This window comes from Maylandia zebra, linkage group LG17 (assembly GCF_041146795.1).
Source record: "Maylandia zebra isolate NMK-2024a linkage group LG17, Mzebra_GT3a, whole genome shotgun sequence".
Classification (NCBI taxonomy): Eukaryota; Metazoa; Chordata; class Actinopteri; order Cichliformes; family Cichlidae; genus Maylandia; species Maylandia zebra.
The window spans coordinates 3,933,853-3,955,462 of record NC_135183.1 but is presented as its reverse complement, the minus strand read 5'-3'; the positions used below and the strand labels follow the sequence as shown (position 1 = coordinate 3,955,462).

Here is a 21,610-nt window from a genome sequence, read left to right as displayed (position 1 = left end):
GCTGCTGGGGTCGGCATACGTTCAACTTTAAAATCACTCTTGGTTCTTGGCTAGCTTTGTGTTAGCATCCTTTGTGTACTGATGCTTGCAAGAAGCTAAAGTTGCTTTGGCAGAATTTTCTTTCTCATATATGCACACATAAGGAGAGAGATGTTTTATAAGCTTTAGTCATCACCGTGCACTTTTCCTGATTCACACAAAATACAGCAATCTGGCACCTTCCCACAGGGTCTTGCACGAGTATTAAACATGTTCATTTGTGCTTTGGACTGTCACCAGATTTCTTCTAGAAGTTTCTTGCCAGTCAGCAACTATCTTGGCAACACCACTTGAGTTTGTGTGTTGCATGCTAACATCCTTATATGTGTAATAATACTAAAGCTTCAGCTTATGCACACACAAAAAACAAATATGGCTCCTTCGTGCAGGGTTTTCTGGTATGTTCATTTATGCTTCCCAATTAAAAAAGAAAAAAGAAAAAAAAAAAGAAGAAAAAGCAAAGTTCTTGCTTCTCAGCCACTGCGGCCACATCCTCACCGTTTTTTAGGCAGTTATATAAACATACTGTGAGTGAGTCATAAGCTTAAATACAATAGTTGAAGGAACAAAAACTTAATGTTTAAAAATACCAGTCAAATCTGATTAAAGTAAATAAATAATAAGTATACAATGTAGTTTTAAGACTTCTCAATGTTTCGTAACATTAATGTTCTATGAACTCGTGAGTCCAGAAATCTGAATGTCATGAAAAGTATTTATTATTCGTGTATTATTATTTTACAATACAAGGTTGTTTTTTCCTGATACTTCATGCAAACCACATTTCTCCAGGCCTGTCCTAATCAGCTTACTCAGTATCACTAGATCCAATGCTGCTCCTCCAGCAGAGCACACAAAAGTAGGAGAGACCAGAGATGCCATGGCTTAGTTAGGAGACTGTTTGCTTCAAGGCCACTAGAGGGTGCTGCCATAAAACTACAATAAATGAATTGACCTTTTGACCTGCTCACACTCTTTTATGCAAAACCCTGTTGATGTTACACACACACACACACACACACACACACAAAGAGATTCTAGGTCTGACCAACCGTGGGCAAAAAGATGACAGTCAATAAAATTCTAAAATTTTATTTATAAACACAATGAATAGTAGTTAAAAGTCCAGTGTCCCATTTAGGTACAAAGTAAAAACACACAGTCCAAGGCCAGAGCCAGCTATGCCACAAAGCCAGTTGCACTCCACACGTTGTTCACTTCAACAGGGGTAGCAATTGTCCTCTGAGACCCACCACCCTGTAAGTAGAAAGCCTGCACAGAGCGACAAAATAAGACAATTCACTATATAATTCACAGCCCATCCATCCCAAACATATCAGATCATTAGAGGTTTTGTCACATTACATACCTGCACTGAGAGACAAAATAACACAGCAGTGTTTGTAATGTGGGCTATAAGTAGACTAGCATATCAGTGCAATCAATTACACCTGCCTCCAATTAGTCCAGCCCTTTTACAGTCATTGACTGGGTGAGAAAACACGAGCAAATCAACCCAAGAGACAAGCAGGAAGACTCTCTGAAGGCTCCTGTGGCTGCACAGGCAGTCTTACAATTACGAGGTTGGAGAGTTGTTGTTTCAAAATGTTCACACTGATTTCACATGCTCATTAACTCACAACCAGCTGACCATATATATTTCTGCTGCTGAGCTGCTTTTTGATGGAGATTTTCTGAATTTATTTTGCTACCATAAGAGCAGACTCCATGCTGAAAGCATGTGCACTGTCACTTGCAATGAGTGGCACTAATGACGCTAAATTTAATTACAGGTCATGGACAGCCTTCATAAATGCTCATATTACTCACCCACACTGAATTCCAGCACAGGTTCATCTGGGTCCTGACTATTTCCTGCAAAGTAACACAAACGTCATCAGAACATTAAGTCAGAGAAACAACATTTGGAGCTTTTGTACATGATAAATTATACTGCAGTAGTAAAACAAAGTCAAGCAGCAGTACATTTATTAAAATCACCTTCAGCTGTAATATTTAAACTGATTTAGTGTCAATTTAGATTATGTTTAGATTAAAATGAAACTAGTACCCTTGTAATGTCTTTTTAAATTAGAGGTAAATATTTGTATATTTTTTACATAATATAATTATATTTACTGGATTTTCTCTCTATTGTAGTTTAGTATTATAGTTATTACTTGTTTTTTATTGACTTGTCTTGTTTTTACAATGATTTGCTCTGAATGCAGCCTTTAAAGAAAAGACTATCTGTTCAGTAACTATCCATCAGACTGGGTCCATGTTACCAGCCAAATGGGTAATAATTAAAGTAAGTTTTGAATTACGTATATTTGGGTGTTTAGGTGACACTTTTGCAAAAAAATATATATATATAATTAGGTTTAAAAGAACTAAACATGTATGTATTTAAAAACAATAAGTGTGTTAGAATTACTACAGCAACAGCTTGTAGCTCACTGTACTATTTTTGAGCACAACTTTGGTGCTTTTGCCTCATTTTTAAATCAGTGATCCCAGTAGCACAGTCTAAGCAGAGACCTCAGTGCTTGGCAAACAATCAATAGAATCAATATAATTATTAAAAAGAAACAAAATAAATGCCAACCATATAAAAAAAAACATAAACTTAAGGAAAAAACTAAACTTGATTTTGTGTCTTTAGGCTATTGTTAACAGCAAGCATGAGGTTAGTGCATATGTATTATTATTGGAAAGATTACTGCAAAGAAAAAAAGGTTGAACCAGGAGGGGGCGATATTGCTCTTCTTACCATGAGTTACATGCAGGCTATTACTTACCATGTCACTCACATTTATTTCACAAAACAGCTGAACCCACTTAATTCGATTTAATTGTATTTATGCAGAGCTGAATCACAACAACAGTCTCCTCGAGGTGGTATAGATTGTAAGGTAGAAAGTCTACAATTAAAAAGAAAAAACCTCAATACAGTGGGAAGGAACAACTCACTTTTAACAGGAAGCACCCTCTGGCAGAACCACGGTCAGGGAGGGGCGGCCCGCTGCGACCCTTTGGGGATGAGGAGACGAAAAAGGGGACAAAAGACACACTGTGGACGAGAGCCAGAGATGAACAAGAACTAATTATTGAATGCAGAGAGGTGTATAAACACATGGTGGGAATCCCCCAGCAGGGTAGTCCCAGGGTAACTAAGGGAGGATTCATGGTCACCTGATTCAGCCCTAGCTATATGCGTTGGCAAAAAGGTAACTTTGAAACTTAATCTTAAAAGTAGAGATAGTGTCCGTCTCCTGCATTCAAACTGGGAGCTGGTTCCACAGAAGGATGATCCCCTTCTACTTCTAAATATCCTAAAAACCACAAGGAAGCCCACAGTCTGAGAGCAAACTATCAAACTACGAGGTCTTTAAAATAAGATGATTATTCAAGACCTCATGTGTGATGGGAAGGATTCTGAATTTGATGCTGGACCCACAAATCATAAAAGAGAAACACTAACTCACACACACCAGAAAGTGCCAAGAATTATAATTATATGTAATTTAGTTTTGCGTTCCTTTATAATGCTTTCAACTATACAAATAAGACACTTCATGGGGGCGCCTGAGCCTTGTAGACACAACAAATACCGAACAAACCTCATGCGCCCTGTTGTTGACAAAACGATAAAAATGAATGTGTACTTCTGTCTTATTTAGGTCATTTTTGTAGTTTTTGTAGACAGACTACTGTAATTTCTCAATAAAATGTCGCTTATTATCGCTCACTCTCAAGAACAAAAACGTGAGTAATTTCCCAGTAGCTCACCATATTTGGGATCTTCTAACATCCACACTTCATGTTTAAACGGTGGTGCGGAGGCGGTGTACCGTCGCAGGCCGGATGTAGCATTCAGCGCGGTGTGCCTTTTTTTTCAGTTGCTAAGCAACAGATTTGTCCCGCCCCTTTCGTTATGACGAGCCGGGCCAGTCCTTTGACTGGTGACGTTTCTTTGTAACGTCACCTGACGTTACAAAGAAACCTTAAACCGACCTTATATATAGACCTGGCTGTTCAGTTGAAACGCATTCACACAGCGGGACAGCAGCGCTTTAAACGTTCAAACACGGAGTTTAACACAAAACAACATTTTAGACATAAAAAACAAAAAAGTGAAATGGCAAGCTCGAACTGTAACACAATGACAAATGATGAAACAGTTCAGACCAATGGGGATAATTCTACAGTACATGCTTTGGTATCCCTCTTGAATAACTTGTTCAGTAGTTTTTCGAACAAGCAGTGGGGAGAGCTTATCTCAGGCTATCCGGATTGCTTCACCGCTAAGCGGCTTGTAGGTTTTGTAGAGGACGTAATGGACCTGTGTGAACAGTCACTAGCAGTATCACCACTGAGGTCTTCCCAGAACTCCCCTGTACATGAAAACTGTTCTGTCCACACCACTACTGGCAAAACGGTTTTGTCACGTGTGAAATTTTTGGACGATTCTGCTGAGCAGGAGTTTGATACAGCACAGAATATAGATGCTAACAGCCAAGAAACAGCTAACACAGAAGAAAGCTGTCAAAATGCTGACCAACACAGTGCTGCAAAACCAGAAAACAATCCAATTCCAGATCCCCAGCAGCAGAAATCCTGTGTTGAACATGAAGCCAGCATCCCACCGTTAACAAACGTAAGTCAAACGGAGTCATATAAAAAGATACAGCATCACAGATCTTCTGTAGACTGTGAGCCACCTGAAAAAACAGACTTTGAAAGATGGTTAGAGACATTAATTCAGGCTGTGCTTTCAAAGCTTGGTAAACTTTTAAAGTGCCCTCATTCTCACCAAAAACGTTTGTTGGATCTACTCTTGGACAAATTCAAGGGGATGGATTTGCATTTAGACCGAAAAGTGCAGAATTATTTTGACTGCATTGCTAATGCGATTTTCACTGATATTTGTGACAAATTACATAAATTGTCACTAATATCATTGGAAATGGGGAGGAGTGGGGAGGAGGATTCAATGAATTTAATGGAACAACCAATATTTAATATCATAACTACTTCAGTATTCCAAGAACACCTGTTGGCAGTAACAGTTACTGATAGACTGGAATCATATGAAAAGAAAGAAAGATGCAGATTTTCAGTGGAAATCTTTGTGGAAGGACTGATTTCCCAGGTTTCAAAAAAATCAGGCACAGTCTTCAGCATTGAAAGTGCTGAAGCTATCTCCAACCGGCTTACCATGAAAATCTGGACTGAAATCAGGGCCGGATACGACAAAATCCCACCAGAGAAGTTCAAGAAACTCAGCGAGAGGGTTTTCAAATCCCTCTGTAAAAGATGGAAGCATGCAGCGGTTATGGTGACAATCTTGCAATTCAACTTCCAAGATCTTGATGAAGATATTGTTAAAACTTTCAAAAGAAAGATATTCCCAGAACCAAGTTGCATATCTAAGTGCTTCTCATCGGTGCGGGCATTTTTTGGGAGGTGTAAGGGAAGAAACAAAGTTTCCACTTTATAGTGACATCGTGATATCAACAGCAAAATATTTTCTAAAACTCACTGGACACTTTAAATGAGCTAGTTTTACATTTAGATCAGATCAAGTCATTTTTGAAATCCCCAGGAATGGTCGCGGCAGATGGCCACCCCGCCCTGAGCCTGGTTCTGTCGAAGGTTTCTTCCTCTTAAAAGGGAGTTTTTCCTTCCCACTGTCGCCTCGTGCTTGCTCAGAGGGGTTTGTTCTTTTGGGGTTTTCTTTTTAATACTGTAAGTTGTTACCTTACAGTGTGAAGCACCTTGAAAACACCATTGTTTCCTTTGGTGCTATACAGATTGAAGTGACTTGCACTGATAACATAACTAAGCTGGAACTTTAATTTAACATCAATAAAATTATAAAAATATTACATCTTGATTTCTGCTTGTTTTCATTGTCTGTGACTTAATGAATACAAATGTGTAATTTAACAGATTTTTTCTTTATGTTAGTCTGACCGGTGACTCCACGTTGGCCTTAGGTGTTGGCGCGGATACGCTGCAGCCCCTGAGCCATTAATGGCCCAGCACACTACAGTAAAAACAAAACAACAGCCATCTGTCCAACTAGGAAAGGAAAATAATAAACTGCCTCCTTGGAGGCAACCTGACCGACTGCAATCACTCTCAGGCAGATTGATGAAGATCTGCAAATAACTGTTGTCTAATTTATAAACGCAGACAGATTGCCAACACGTCTGTTCACAATAGAGGACTGTACTTACATGGTTGCAAACTGGTTGTTATCTTGCTTATATGAAAACATTGCTTTGGAGCAATGAAACTCAAACACATTCATTTTTAAAATGCTTCAAAATGAAATTTTGAAATATTTGGCTTTATGCTTTGAAAGTGCCGTTGTGAGTGGGAGTGTGAAATCCTTACTTGATGTGTTCCCTTTGCCTTTACTGTTTTCAGTTTTATCAGTTTTCAGTTTTATTTGTCATATGCAAGTTAGCACAGGGTCAACATTGCAATGAAATGTGTTTGACGAGCAGCAGTCACTCAGCAGCATGGTACAGTAGAAGAAAATATAATAAAATATAATAAAATAAAATAAAAAATAGAAAAATAGTAAAGAGCAAAATATTAGAAAGACGTGGTAAAAGAGAAAAGATGACTAAATATATATATATGTATCTATAAATATATGTACACTAGTGATTAAATAAGAAAATCTTGAAAAGAAATATGACGGGAGGTCAGATGGGATATTGCACAGGAATGAGCAGCAGAAAATTACAGTATTACTCAGACTTTTAATAGTCATATTGTCAGTTTTGGCCGACGGTCATGGGTCACTTCCACTAAAATAGCACGAGACTGGAGTAAAATGTACTTTATTAATGAGAACACATGGTGATACAGCAAAGAATCCAACCCTTCTGAAAAGCAAATGGCTTCCTGTTATACTCTACCTGATTCAGGTGAGCATCTGGAATAGACCAAGTCTGGGGGTCAGCAAACCAAAGGGAAACAAAACCCTCCCCATAAGAAAACCACTACAATATAACCAACACGTTCTCACTCCCAAAGCGTAACATTTTACGCTAGGTGACAAATCGTCACCATATTACGTTTTTGGCTACCCACCACGTTTCTAAATGACGACCTCGGAAAAAAGAGGAAATATGAGAACTGTCTGGACTGAATCTACACATGTTTGCCCTTTTTCTTCAAATCGCTTAGAAACACGCTATTTAACATCATTAAAGTCCTGGTTAAGGTCAGGAATAAGGTTATGGTCAGGGCTAGGGATAAGGTTAGGTTTAGGGCTGGAATACAGGGCTGGAACGTCTATTACCGCGGGAGCGTCATTGAACTGGATTCCAGCCATAGCCCGCCGCGTACCATAAGAACGCCGAAGGTCTCCTTTCACGTTCCTCAGGAACGCTGCGGGACGTGACAAAACGTCGACATGTTACGCCTCGGGAGTGAGAACGGGCTGATATAACACATCATAGACATATGAAGATTTGTAACAAGTCCTATAAATAACTCCATAACATATAAACGTCAGTCTCTTCTATATACATTAAAACAGCGGTCCCCAACCTTTTTTGCGCCACGGACCGGTTTATGCCCGACAATATTTTCACGGACCGGCCTTTAAGGTGTCACAGATAAATACAACAAAATAAAACTAGTACCGATACCGGAAAAAAAGAAGATTTATTCATAACACACGTGAAAGACCCAGGAAAACAGAGTTAACGATAAAAACGATAACAAAATAACGATAAAAAAATGATAAAAACTCTGAAAACCATACATTTCACACCCGAGCCTCATCTCTCGACCAAACGACGGTCCGTGGCCCGGCGGTTGGGGACCGCTGCATTAAAACACCTTAACCACAGTTAGGTTTCAGCCCTCGCTGACTCAGAACAAAGTAAGACAATCAGAGTTCGATTGGTTTTTGCTTGTGCAGGGGAAGCCTGGTCGGATTCTCAGAGTTGCAAGCTCTACACCCAAACTCAGACAACTCCAACTCCAGCCTCCACTCGCAGCCTTTTATTGAATGAAAACAGTTACACAACCGCCCATTGTAAACCCCATATGTTGTGTGGTAAAAGCTAAGGCACTGTGTGTGTGTGTGTGTGTGTGTGTGAAAACAGTTACACAACCGCCCATTGTAAACCCCATATGTTGTGTGGTAAAAGCTAAGGCACTGTGTGTGTGTGTGTGTGTGTGTGTGTGTGAGTGAGAGAGAGTGTATGTGTGTCTGTATACGTGACTTCCTGCTTACAAACGTTTTAACCGCATCTCTAGTCATAAAAGGGTCATCTCCCCTCAACCTCGTATATGGCTTAACCTCTAACAGTCCACCATTTACATGGTGAGCCCATAAAGGGCAGGAAGTGAACATTCCTTACCAAATAAGGAAACCAGAATCTTATATAGATTGTGCCTGCAGTTGAAAACTATAGCTAGTAACATCCCCAACATCCTACATGTGGGGGAGGAACAGAAAATATCTGAACATACAGTTCAAGACAAGGTCCAAGCACAATAATGACAACTTTTAACAAAATCACTCCAACACACACTCCCCTAGCCTGGCACATTGGTTTTCTCCAGGAGCTCATAAGCAGGTGATTGAGCTGCTTTTACTCTTTACAAAGTGAGTACTGTTAACACTTCTCTTTTTACATATACAACTAATTTAGGTTACAGACAAATGATTAAATGTGAACAGCTCTAACACGGGTTCTTTTCCTGACACAGGTAGGATGGCCAGTCCCCCTGTCTCTTCACCTTTAACGAGTCACTTAAATAACAACCCAAAAAGCCTAATAAAGAATCACAATCAACCAGTGTGTGTTTTTCTTCATTACGGTTTTTAAATACAAATCAGTCAGTCAATTAATAAAAATACAAGTAAGGGTAATGGAACCCCTGGTCTCCATTACACACATAAATACCATAAAGACACTAAGTCGTAGAGCTCTGAACTCTTTGCTTCTATGATATTTACACTTCTTCTTGGCCTTCTCCTTCACTCTGAGTCACTCCAGGATAAACGCATCAGCTCAGACATACAATAATTAAAATATGTGTAGGTGACCGTTTGGCAGAAGACGATGTCGAGGCGGTACTGCAGTGACACGTCCGTGGCTATCGTCGGGGCGGTGTCCTGCATCAGAAGGAAGTCAATAGACTTCTTGGCTTTGTTGCTCATCATGGCGCTGTAGTCCGTGGGCGTGGCCTGCAAAAAGTGTAAATAAACCATCAGAGACCAAACACAAATATGCCTTCCAACCACTAGTTTAGACAACATCTTGCAAAGAGTGTGTATTTCAGAGTGCAGTTGTTTTTAAATTTGACAGAAACAGAAATAAAGACGGAAGAGAAGGACAACAGGGAAAGCAGAAGCACCGACACACTGAAATCTTTTAGGGTCAAGCTCCAGAACTAGCCACAAATCCTGCTGGAAAGAACCTAAAAATACTTAAAAATACTTGCAGAGATCGAATGGAGCCGTTAACGCAAAAGCCTGGTGTCAGGCATGTTCTTTAATAAATAAGAAACGAGCTGATATGTTACAGACCCCAGTCTTTACGTAAAGAAAAAGCTGACATTTAGAGCGGTCTCGCAGCAGATTTTAAAACAGTGACACTGATTTGTGGGGTTTTTGGGCACAAATTTGAACCTTTTTGTTTTATCCATGTCCTTGAACACAGCTCGTGACTTGGGCGCTTTCATATGTACACAGCAAAATCGCCAGTGTTAAATTGACACTGTGAGTGTTAAATTTAACACTAGAAAAGTGTCTATATGTGTCCACTCTTTTGAGTGTTAAATTAACACTTTTCAAAGTGTTATATTTTTAACAACGAGCTAGTGTTATTTTAACACTGCACAGAGTTAAAAATTAACACTGAGTAACACTGACCAGTGTCAAAAATATTCTACACTGGTGTTAAGTGTTAAAAATTAACACCGAATAGTGTTGGTGGTACTTTACACTAGCCCTGGTGTTAAAAAATTCAACTCTGAATAGTGTTAATTTTCTAACACTAACACTAGTGTCAGTCAAATCATTAATACCACCAGATTACAATAAACTCCCATTAATCTCTGATATCTCTACTGCTACAATTAACCCCCAACATCCACCCATTACAAAGAAATACAAGACATTAACGTTCCAAAATACTTTGTATTCAGATACACCACAAGTAAACAAGTCATACAAAATTACAGTATGGGACAATGTACATTTTGTCATCAGTGCCATTTGAAAATTGCCTATCATAAGGTCTATAGTACACCAGATCATCTACAGAGATCAGTGCAAAGACATCTAATCCATCCTCAATAACAAATGCATTTAAGTGATCATTGAAATATACTGTTGAGACCTTACAAGTTAGAAGATAAGTATTGAAATCGCTAACAATTATACTGACAATCTTACTGAACAAAGGCATCTCATTTTCAACACCAGAACAAACATACATCCCAACTTGATATTCTGTACCATAACTTTTGACCCAGGAAGTTGTAGAAACAATAGAAGAAACATCAAACATTTTATTCAGTGCTTCACTGCCTTTTAAGCTGCTGGCCAAGACTTCATTAATGGGGCCGAACTGTAATCTTTTAAAATAAAAATTTTCAAAATGAAAGGCTAATTGATTCTGATGTTTTTTTACTAGTGTTTTTGTGATATTTTTAAAGTTCTTTACAGATCTTTTGAAGAACTTGTGCTTTGCTTCAAATCTCATGCACCACATATGTATGAGTGGCCCAATTTTTCTAATGCAGCGTGGGTAATGGATCATTAGGTGGTGCTTTGGAATCAAATTCCGTTCTGGAAAGAGAGATTTGAAAGCCTTGTGATGATCGGCAATCAGATGTTTCAAATAGCAAGTCATGCCATGAGTTATAATGGATGAAAAAACAATGTTCACAATTTGAACTAACAAAAGTAGCAAGTTCCAATGTCCATCATTTCTGCAAACGATATCTCCAAAAATCAATGGGCTATTCCGCAAAAGACACCATGACTGCACAGCATTAAGCCCAAGATCTTTGCTGTTGTCATCCAGTTTTAGCCCACCTGGCCTGTTCCTTCTCTGTGCATATCCGTAGTTAAAGCTTATAATTCTCTGTGACAATGAATTCAAGGATATCAAAGAGGTCTTAATCAAGTACTGAAACACAAGCTTTAACTCATACTGCACCACTCCCTCTAGTAGATCATGCATTATGTCTACAGCATAGTTGTCTGAAATATGGAACAGCCGAAGTGAATTGAGTAAACAATTTCTTTTTACACCAAATGTTGAGGCCAAAGCAGGATTTTGTTGAATGGCACCACAGTGTTTGTAATGAAGTTCTTTGGAACGCAGTGTTAAGCCTACATGATCTTCACTAAAAACTGACTGCAACTCTGTCTTATCAGTTAAACAAAATCTACAACAATAGTTTGCACTAAATGATTCAACAAAACCAAAAATGCTATGTAAAGCCAAGTTGTCACCTGTAATCTGAAAAAGCGAACCTCTCACAGGTGTGGCTGAAAAGGGCACTTGCATTCCTTCAGTTTCTAAAATCTTTAGATCATCAACAAGTGGCTTTAGGATAGGATCAAACCCATATTTTTTTAAGTCTTCTGAATGAAAAAGGGCTACAAGATGAATGTTCATCAACACAGAATTTAACTCTGGTGGCAAATTTCTCAAAACAAAATAAATACAACCAAGTTTGTGCACCCCCTTTTTTGAGCCTAAAGGATTAGCAGTTTCAAAATCGTCATAGTAGAGCTGGATCTGGAGAGCATGTTCTTGTTGTGAGAATAAACTGTGATTTTTGAAGTAGGAGCCGTCATTTAAATCTCTGTACAATCCCTCCATGTTTAGTTTTTTTTTCTGGAAACTGCTACAAAGTTCACTGTTTCGAAACATAGATGAAAGGGATCCCATGATAGGAACGTACATGAATTTATCATTGACAGGAACTTGCCTGTATGTCCCTGTTGTTCTATCTTTGCGTACATCAAAACGCACACCAAGAACATGCTCTATGGGTTCAACTATTTTCCATTTTTGCTCAAAATATCTTATCCTTTTAGATTCTGTGTTAAGACATGAAAATGGATTTTCAAGCTGATCAAAGCAATCCTCAACTTTTTCTAAGGTTTCTCTTGATGTATCAGTTGACAAACAGTCGACAACAGATTGTTTTGCATGTGCATGGATGTCATTAACCAGTTCCTCCAATGAACCAACTAAACACTGTACAGTACTTTCAGGAACTCCTGATGATTGTACTTGAGCAATAACAGAGCTGCACATGTTCAGTATTTGCCTTTTTTCAACTGGAACCGGTGTAGTTATTGTCATGGGATGAGCCACATTTACAGGCTGTGAAACAGAGGTTCCATCGTTAGGTACAGGCTCAAAATTGTTGATGACCTCAGAGTGAACGCAGTCTCCATGTGCTCGGAATAAGTGCCGCTTGTAACCAGAGTACGTGTGAAAGATAAATGAACATCCAGGCTCTCCACAGGTCAAACGTAAAAACTTTCCTGGGTACAAACCATGCTGGAACTTCAAATGTCTAAATAACACTGAGCAACTTGTGTGGTGTATCTTGCAAATGTAACAGATGAACATTTCCAGTCAAAGTGCTGAATAGTGGATATCTTTAAACCGTACAGTGAAGACTTCCTCTTGTTTCATTGACCCGAGGACTGTCCTTCACGCTGCCAACATCAATGCCATACACTTGATGGTCTGGATGAATGTGTAGAAGTTGTCCAATGCCTTATCAAAGGACACGGCAAATTAAAAAATGTGCCTTGAAAAGTTTTGCCTTGTCAAAACCTGCATCTCCCATCTGTGTCACACAGGGAATGACCTTTTGATCTAGGACAATGTAGAAACTTTGGGTAGAAACTTTGGATGATGTTCTTTCTTTCTCCAACCCACAGGACGAATGGCTGAGTGGGGCCAGCCTTAAGAAAAGCCTCTGTGCTACCTCCCACCTGAGGGAGAGAAAGAAACCAAGTGATTCACATTAAACAAAATTGATAATCTGATGTTGAGGCATTGCTGTTTGAAATTATGACAATATTAAAATGTTTCACTCCGCGCGCACAATTATTTTTGTTTCAATGTGTACATTTAGTTTTAATAGAAACAATGACATGTCAGTCCTGCAACACCAAGCTTGTCTGGGATAGATACATCTGCTGCAGGTTGGATCACCTTGCCATCTTAAAATATCAGCCGTTGATAATTTGCATCTGTTCTCATCAAAAGAGAAATATACAATTCTAAAAAGCATACCTTGATGAATTTCATTAGGTGGTGAGCAGCATCTGATGTGCTAATCTTTGAAGACGTCCTTCCCTTAGATGATGGAGTGAAGTGAAGCAGCAAAAGAGGGCAGCCGCCTCGCAGTCCCAAACTACAGAATAGAAATTAAGATCATCACAATTACTGTCATTTAAAGGACCACAGCAGTCATTTTTCCACGTTATGTAATACCATGATGACATTTTAGACACCTGATAATTTTTCTAATAAGGCAGTTTTCCAGCGCCTTGGTATAAAAATTCATTTCTAGAGACTTAAAATCTTCTGGCCACCAAGTGAAGTAGATATCGAGTCATAACAATAGTAAGATTATGTAACTTTTTTTGTGTTCAAACTACATTAAATGTCATTTCAGGTTTAACATGTTTGTAAGCTTGTTTTCATACCATACAGAAATGAGTGATATATTGTGTTGTGGGAATTAAGCAAATGCTGTAAAGGCATGCAAAATCTACCATTTCCAACTTACACTTACCAGCCTCGTTAGAGTAACGCTGTGCAGAAATGAGCAGCTCATCCAATTCTGTACTCTGGGACAGATTTTTGCAATCTTTGATGATCCTTGGCTTGAAGAATGTTGGCCACTTTGCAAGGAACTTACCAGACACTTCCTCCCCAAAAAACAGCATTGTGAAGTCTTGGTCAATCTTAAACACAAAGTGTAACAACAGAAACAACACATTAACAAGAAAACAAACAAAGGAACCACAAAGCAGTCATTAAATTATTTTATGCCTTACCAAGCCAGGTGTATCCAGAAATCTTGGGAAAAGGTTCAGGACAGTAGAAGCTATGGCAGGTTCTTGAACCACTTTTTGCCTATGTTGAAATGTCACCTTCATGTTGTCTTTGACATGTTTCATGTCAGTTGAGTGCCTCTTCCTTGCATTTATCACCTGACAACGGCCTCACATTTGAACACAAGTTGCGAAGAGTCTTGGGGCTGTCTTGAAAAGCTGACTTTGATTAGTTCATCTCTTCTCGGGAACCAGCATATCACCACCTGCCAAGAGTAAAATAAGGTCCAGCATATAACACCATTTCTTTGCAAAATATCTAGCATGTCTAGTCCCTTTAGACTGAGTTAAAATTAATTTTGTTAAGAAAAACATCCTTGATCCATTTTTTAAGTAGTACAAGCTGTGTAACATGACTGCAATACAGTATTCTCTCAACTATCACAGGGGTTAGTAGGAACCATATTTCTATTTTATTATTTTTTATATATTTTAAGCGATAAAAACCCTCCCCACAAATATTCCTGACAATGTAGCGTTTGGTTTGTTCGTTTTTAAATTTCAAATATTGTATAACAAGACAAAACTGCAAATATGAACGCATCCCCCCCTCTCCCTCTTAACTAACCGATGCCTTTAATTGAACTACCAAATTAACACAATGGTCCTCTCTTTCTGGTCAGACACTTTGCAGCACTTCTGCTGTAATTTTATTCATATTTAACAAAATAAAAATGCAGAAATAAGTGTACACATTAGTTTTTGACTCTCACTGAACTAACAAAGCCAATCCCTCCACATGTTTGTACTCTCTTGTTACCTCGGCCAGGTCCGCGGCTCTGAACCGTGGTAATGACACCTCTGGCCAATACGCTGGGTTGTCGGGCTTGTAGCTTTACTGTCAGCGAACACAGTGTACAGTCGAATCTTAACAGCTTTCTTACAACCAGGCACTCATTTTGGCGGCAGTGGTTATTATTATATTTACATGCTCTCTTCTTCCATTTCTCATCGGTAACAGCTCTTACTTTCTCCCTCTCTCGCGCTCAAACACACAACGGGAGGGGCAGTTCCACACGTTCTCCCCGCAGCACGGACTACACTACCCATGAGGGCCGGTAACACTCTGCCCTCATTGCCTTTATATTAAATCATTTTTGGCTAATGACAAAAAAAAAGTCACTTTAAGGGCCAAATTGCATTATACTTCTTCACCTCACCTGACGTGGGTCGCAAGTGGCCTTTGGCCCACGAGTGGCCTCTGGGCCGCGAGTTTGAGACCACTGACCCTAAGGCTTTGGCAGTTTAATTCGGAAATAAATAAAAGGCATTTAATAAAAACTGTGAAATATATTAACATGTAATATTCATTACAGTCTGCCAATAGCCAGATTATGCTAAATGAATATTAGGAAAGAAACTGGTACTTTGCCGAGTTCTAGCTAGCAGTAGCCCAGCTTAACAAAAACAGTTAAAATTCAAATATGACACTTAAAGATGATGTATTTTGATATAAATACTATTTCTTTTACTAGTTATCATGTTACTTGTTCTAACATCAATCTAAAACTTAATATTTAACCGAATAAAACTTACCGCATCAGCAAGAAAAAATGGCGACCGAAGATTCTGGATTGCGAAGCTCCACAGGAAATGAAGGTGTGGTCTAATTTAACACCCACAGTGTTAAAATGCAGTAACGACTAAAATCTACACTTACACTTTTCAGGAATCAACTCCCGATGTGTTATTTTAACTCGATTAAGTGTTGAACTAACTCGGAACTCTGTTGAAATCTACTAACACTGAAAAATCAACACTGGCATTTTTGCTGTGTACCGATTCATTTAGGTTTGTGCACTGAGGCCAGATTTAGGTATTAAAAACGAGTCAGTCATAACACTTCTTACATTAGTTAAAAAGCTGAGCTTACACTAAACCAACATTTAAATTTCCCCTTGTGGGACTAATAAAGGTATATCATATCATATCATATCATATCATATCATATCATATCATATCATATCATATCATTACTAAAGTATTGCTGCAACATTGTAAAGACAAAGATGACACACAGACCAGACATAAAACACTGAACACTTTTTAAAGACGAGTCATTTAAGAGTATTTTCTCATAGAATAAAGTCGGCTGATATGGTGAAGGAAAAATCTGCTCACGAATCCTCCAACTTCTTAAAAGTAAGGAGTGACCTGAGCTGGAAATCAACATGAGAGGGATGACTCAAGAAGAAGAAGAAGCAACAAGAAAAGAAAAACAGAGTTCAGAGTGTAGTTAAGATATCAAGCTGTATCCACAATGTGTGCCAAGAAACTAAGCTTGTCTGTTGTCATGCTAAAGAAATAAAAAATCTGGAATCAGAAAACAGCCAATAACTGCTGATCAACTCACCCACTCCTCTTCGTGCCAGTCCACGTGCAGTGACGACTGGCTGTTGTGACCGCTGTACTTTGCTCTCAGCGTATCCTGGTCATTGCGGAGCACTACTTGTTCAGACTCAGCGGAAGGAGAAGCTTTGGTTGCGATGTACTCGTACTGCGTTCAGGGCCTAAATAGCTGAAGCTAGCAGCTTGCAGCCGCACACTGCCACCAGCTGACGGGTCTGAAAGGAAGAGGGTATGAATGAAATATGAAGCGTCCCCACGTAACGTCAAACACTTTTAGTACCTTGTCAACCAGACTGGCGAGCGTCCACTCCAGTCCGCTGGCCGATTGGTCTTTGGCAGCTTGAGACAGCCTCTCTGCGTAATAGCTGACCTGAGTCTTCAGCGTGTTGACGTAGGCGATGATCTCTTTGGCTCGGACAGTGTCCTGGGGTATGTGGATGATGACTGAGCTGGAGAGGGCACTACTGCAGGGAACAAAGACACACCGACACATCTGTATCCGAGCTGGGACTGAGGACACTCACCAGCCACTTTATTAGGTACATGTGTTCAAAAGCTTGTGGCAGCAATTTAGTGCATTTAGTCAAATAAAGACAATAGAGTGGCCTGCAGGTGTATATTTTTGTAATGTTTCTGTCTTATGCCTGAAATATGCTTCAGCAGGAAATATACGCTGTAACTGGAAACAACAGCATGATGGACCGGTTTAGTGTTAAGAGGTGTTACATCTGAAGTTAGAACGTAAATTTCCTGCAGAAATCTAAATCAAGCTTCAGAGGTACTGTTCCAAAAATATAGGGAGGGACGTTACCCACCAGATGTAAAAACAAACACTGTCTGCATGCACATGCCTGCTCTCAATGAGCCTAATCGTGGCTGCAAGTCACCGGGCCGTTTAACCTGCAGTTAATTGCAAAGGTAAGAAGTACATGGAAATACTGTTAAATGCTGTTGCTGAGGACGTGAATTTAAATTGTTACTCAATGCTGATACTTTATGTAGCTTTCTTACAGTATTTTCCAGATTCCGGTAATAAACAGAGTCAGATTTAGGGAGACTAGTCTTCTTCTTCTGGCATTTAAGGCTGAACGGGGAGTTGTGGTATAAAAACGTATAGTTTTGTAAAGTTGGCACAGTTGCTCAAATTAGCCAAGCATGATCGACCTTTTTAATCCCCAACCTGCTGGCAGAAATGTCCACCTATTAAAAAACACATATCTCTCTTCAGAACTATGACGCCTAAATAAAAAAACCTTAGTTTATATGGTGAAAAATTATTTGAGAGAATCTTGAAGAGCTGCTGCTCCTCCACATCGAAAGGAGCCAGATGAGGTGGTTCGGGCAACTGACAAGGATGCCCCCTGGATACCTCCTGGGCGAGGTTTTCCGGGCAGACCCAGGACACGCTGGAGAGATTATATCTCTCGGCTGGCCTGGGAACGCCTTGGTGTTCCCCCGGATAAGCTGGAGGAGGTGGCTGGGGAGAGAGGTCTGGGCTTCTCTGCTTGGGCTGCTGCCCCCGCGACCCGGCTCCGGATAAAGTGGAAGAAAATGGATGGATGGATGAATGAATCTTGAAAATGAACAAGTCTTCCAGTACAGAGTAAAATGTGAGAGTGAAAATATTGCGTGTACTTAAAACCCCTGGAGGGTCTTGGGTCGATTTGTGGCTATTTTCAAATTTTGATTACATGCCATTTGCACAGTGTTGAATGGACTATAGCCAAATTCTCCAAAAAAAAAGTTTGATATGATTTTATTTCAAAATTCAAGTCTGACTTCCTTCAATTAGCTTCAGTGGCTAAGCTACAGACAAACTTACACTATTGTGCTTAGTGGTCGATTTGTGCCCCATTGAAACCCATTATAAACGCTATTTTTCACTGCAAATTAATTATGGTCAAAGGGATCGTTGATGTTTAGCGTTCATTTTCATTTTGCAGGACGGGCCTTAGAGTTGTAATTTTTTTATTTGTCCACCGGGTGGCGCCCTTGCTCCACATTTGACCCCGGGCTGGAAAACAGCGGGCTGCTTAGATAGACCTGCGGGAAATGAAGCCTCATTTCCGGCGTGCAGCAGCGGCTTCGCCCGCTGATCGGGCGGGACAATTTTTTGGTCCCTAGGACCGTGAGAGGGTACTTTTTTTTTTTTTTTTAGTCAACAGGAAATGACGTATTTGTTGTCACGTGGTATCGGGCGTGTGTGCTGGAAAAGCGGGTCCCCGGTGATCGTGCCCCGGTAACAATGGCGTGTCCAGCGGGGTGGCCTGGGGGGGCACAGGCCACCCCCCAAACCAGACTGGCCAGCCCAGGTGCCACCCCAAAGGCAAAACAATAAAATTCAATCAAATATCAAATGTCCGATTATGTTTTCACGGTGACGCTCAGATATCCGAGTGTAAGTGAATGCAGCATCGCTTCTGCGCTATGCGCATCACGTTAGCAAAGGTAGGAGAGCCAAGCGCAAAAGATGGCACTGCAGGAAACAATTTTTCGGTGAAAGAAAATGAGGACAGAATAAATGTCCCGGTAAGTAATATCAAGTTTGTTGAGTTTAGTAAACTTCGGTGAAATTAGAATACCAAGGAAAAAAATAACACTTAAAGAATTATTGCAGCTGTGGAATATTTCAGACAGTAGGCTACTGAGGGCAGCTAACATAAGAGTTATGCGTTATAAGATATAATCTAAGTCGTAACATTGCTGTATGGAGCTGCAGATTTGGTTGCAGGTTAACATAGCTGGACTGGCCATCGGGCATACCGGGCATATCCCCAGTGACTTATTTTTTATTTTTTTTGTAATGGCATGAACAATGAGAGGTGGTGGATTGGCCAGATGCAGGTCGATGTGTAGAAATAACTCCGTTGTTTGGTGGTGACTATGACGGGGCTTCCACAGAGGCAACAGGTGGATGAGGGAAGGGGAGGCAGGAGGAGAGACCCGAAGCAGCCACCAGTCCGAGTGTCAGGTGAACTGAACTTCAGGTAAGAAGTTATGACCTGCAGTCTATCTGGGTCAGATATAAACCAAGTTTAGGTGGAGTTTATTTTCATGTTGCTGACTTTTTACTGTCAGTTGCAATAACTCATACTGCGTTCTAGCCAGTTTGACGGAGTTTTTATACAGCTGGGTGGGTGCTATGATGTTACTGATAGTGAACTTTATTTTATTCATAAGGTTAGTAGAGTTGCCAACGGCTCCTTAAAAAAATGGAATGGTCCCTCATTCAGAGAAAATATTACACGTTTCGTATTGAGCTGAGAAGAGACGCAGTTTGTCCCGGACTTTAGCTAGAATGGAAAAAAGACACAAAGCTGGATTTATTCTGTCTTTATGCTGCACAGCTGCCTCTTCTCTCATTCTCTCCCCCTCCCTCTCCTGTTGCTACTTCAATCATGAAACTGATCAATGATCAGCTGATCGGCTTTTCTCTCTTGTTTATCGCCCACTTTGCGCCAGAAAGAGGAAACCAGCAGATGTTGCGCTAAACAACAGCAGCACGTTTAAGCTTGATCGGCTGTTGTTAGAATGTATTTAATATTAATTTCTAGTATCAGCTGATGTTTGCTGGAGCCACAGCTGTAAAGCTGCTGGTCATGATGTCTGTTTAGATATGTGGTGAGAGGGAAACATGAAGATGAAACCAGGAGATGTCCTTACTGAACCATCAGAGCTGAACAGGTGATGGAGAAACAGGTTTACCTTTTAGGTGACATGAATGAGTTGAAGGGAAGTTATGAACTGTTTCTGAGAGACAAATAACACCAGGATCCTTTTTTATGTAGCAGACAGCTGGTAACTGTGCAGGGGCGGGTCTAGCAAAGTTTTGCCAGGGGGCCAGGTAGGGCATTAACAGGGAAAGGTGGGCACAAAGAAATACTTTTCTTTCTTATTCTCATTTAAAATACCTAGTTTTTATTAAATAATTATCTAAATCTTACAACCAAAGTTTTTATCTGACGTAAAATGTATAGAAATCATACATATACCAACAAGACTGTACATCACTGTCACAACAGGGTTTGTTTTCAGTCAAAGTCTTTATGGCTTTACTACCTGGTGGGTCGGTCTGTAGTAAAAATGCCCAATTCTTTTGTCCCAGTCCAGCCCTGCAGGTTAATACTGGCAGTGTCACCATGCCAGCTGACTGTATTTTATCATCAGCCAGTGTTGTTCTTTATCAATATTACCAAAGTTTACGATAAGGCAGCATAGAAAGTATTTACTTGCTTTCAGGTTTCATTCAAATGTTAGTCTTTTCAGTTGTTTCCCCACTTTTTTCCTGTTTCAAAATCAAACACCAGTTTGTGAGAAGATTATCTTCTTTTTTTAACAGGCAGATAAAGTTTTGCATTGGCATTGGCTAATTTGTCAATTGTTTGTTACAAATGTTCGTATTTTAATATTCAAAAATGTTTTTGCCCAAAACATATGTGCACTATATGTCAGTAAAAATACTATGCAAATATTGTTGTCCTTGACTGCTGAGTAAACACTGACAAAGCACTGATTGTATCTCTTGTACTTTATCAACGCAGTATCTAAAAACTTTGCACCGTAGTGGTTAAAATCTCATTCTAATAAGAGTTAAAAGTGCATTTGGTTATTAGGTTTATAGGATTATTGAATTATGGTTAAGGGTTGGTAGAATTTTTTTTTAAAACATTATCTGCCAATTAAATCTGCCACCCTTCTCCAAATCTGTGCCCCTACCTGGCCCCCCCAACAAAAATTTTCTAGACACGCCACTGTACACAGATGGTCTGAATTTGTGAAGCGAGTGGTATCGCATTTATCGAAGTCGGCTCCTCGTTGTTTTTTCTAAGCCACGATTAGGCTCATTGAGAGCAGGCATGTGCATGCAGACAGTGTTTGTTTTTACATCTGGTGGGTAACGTCCCTCCCTATATTTTTGGAACAGTACCTCTGAAGCTTGATTTAGATTTCTGCAGGAAATTTACGTTCTAACTTCAGATGTAACACCTCTTAACACTAAACCGGTCCATCATGCTGTTGTTTCCAGTTACAGCGTATATTTCCTGCTGAAGCATATTTCAGGCATAAGACAGAAAC

General features: G+C 39.8%; 1 protein-coding gene and 1 long non-coding RNA gene across 5 annotated transcripts; one reads left to right on the top strand and one right to left on the bottom strand.

Moving 5' to 3' along the window:
* Positions 1–1,115: 1,115 nt before the first annotated feature.
* Positions 1,116–18,430, bottom strand: LOC112430813 (inositol polyphosphate-4-phosphatase type I A-like). 4 transcript variants are annotated; one of them, XR_013093752.1, is made up of 9 exons: positions 17,904–18,430; positions 17,546–17,734; positions 17,350–17,434; positions 16,815–16,998; positions 16,539–16,749; positions 3,832–9,268; positions 3,013–3,112; positions 1,870–1,914; positions 1,116–1,311 (listed from the first exon to the last, which is right to left on the bottom strand). XR_013093752.1 is itself a non-coding variant. In XM_076875752.1 (7 exons), the coding sequence occupies exons 2-3, from the start codon at positions 17,025–17,027 to the stop codon at positions 16,696–16,698; spliced, it is 267 nt and encodes an 88-aa protein (XP_076731867.1). In that variant the 5' UTR covers positions 17,028–17,734; positions 17,904–18,421; the 3' UTR covers positions 1,116–1,311; positions 1,870–1,914; positions 3,013–3,112; positions 3,832–9,268; positions 16,539–16,695. The 4 variants fall into 4 exon arrangements, 1 of the variants encoding a protein (XP_076731867.1); XR_013093751.1 differs by having other exon boundaries at positions 16,815–17,434; XM_076875752.1 differs by having other exon boundaries at positions 16,815–17,734; positions 17,904–18,421.
* Positions 18,431–18,763: 333 nt separating this feature from the next.
* On the top strand, positions 18,764–21,043 carry LOC143413294 (uncharacterized). The gene is made up of 2 exons (XR_013093925.1): positions 18,764–19,063; positions 19,436–21,043. It is a non-coding gene; the product is annotated as an uncharacterized LOC143413294 (long non-coding RNA).
* Positions 21,044–21,610: the final 567 nt, after the last annotated feature.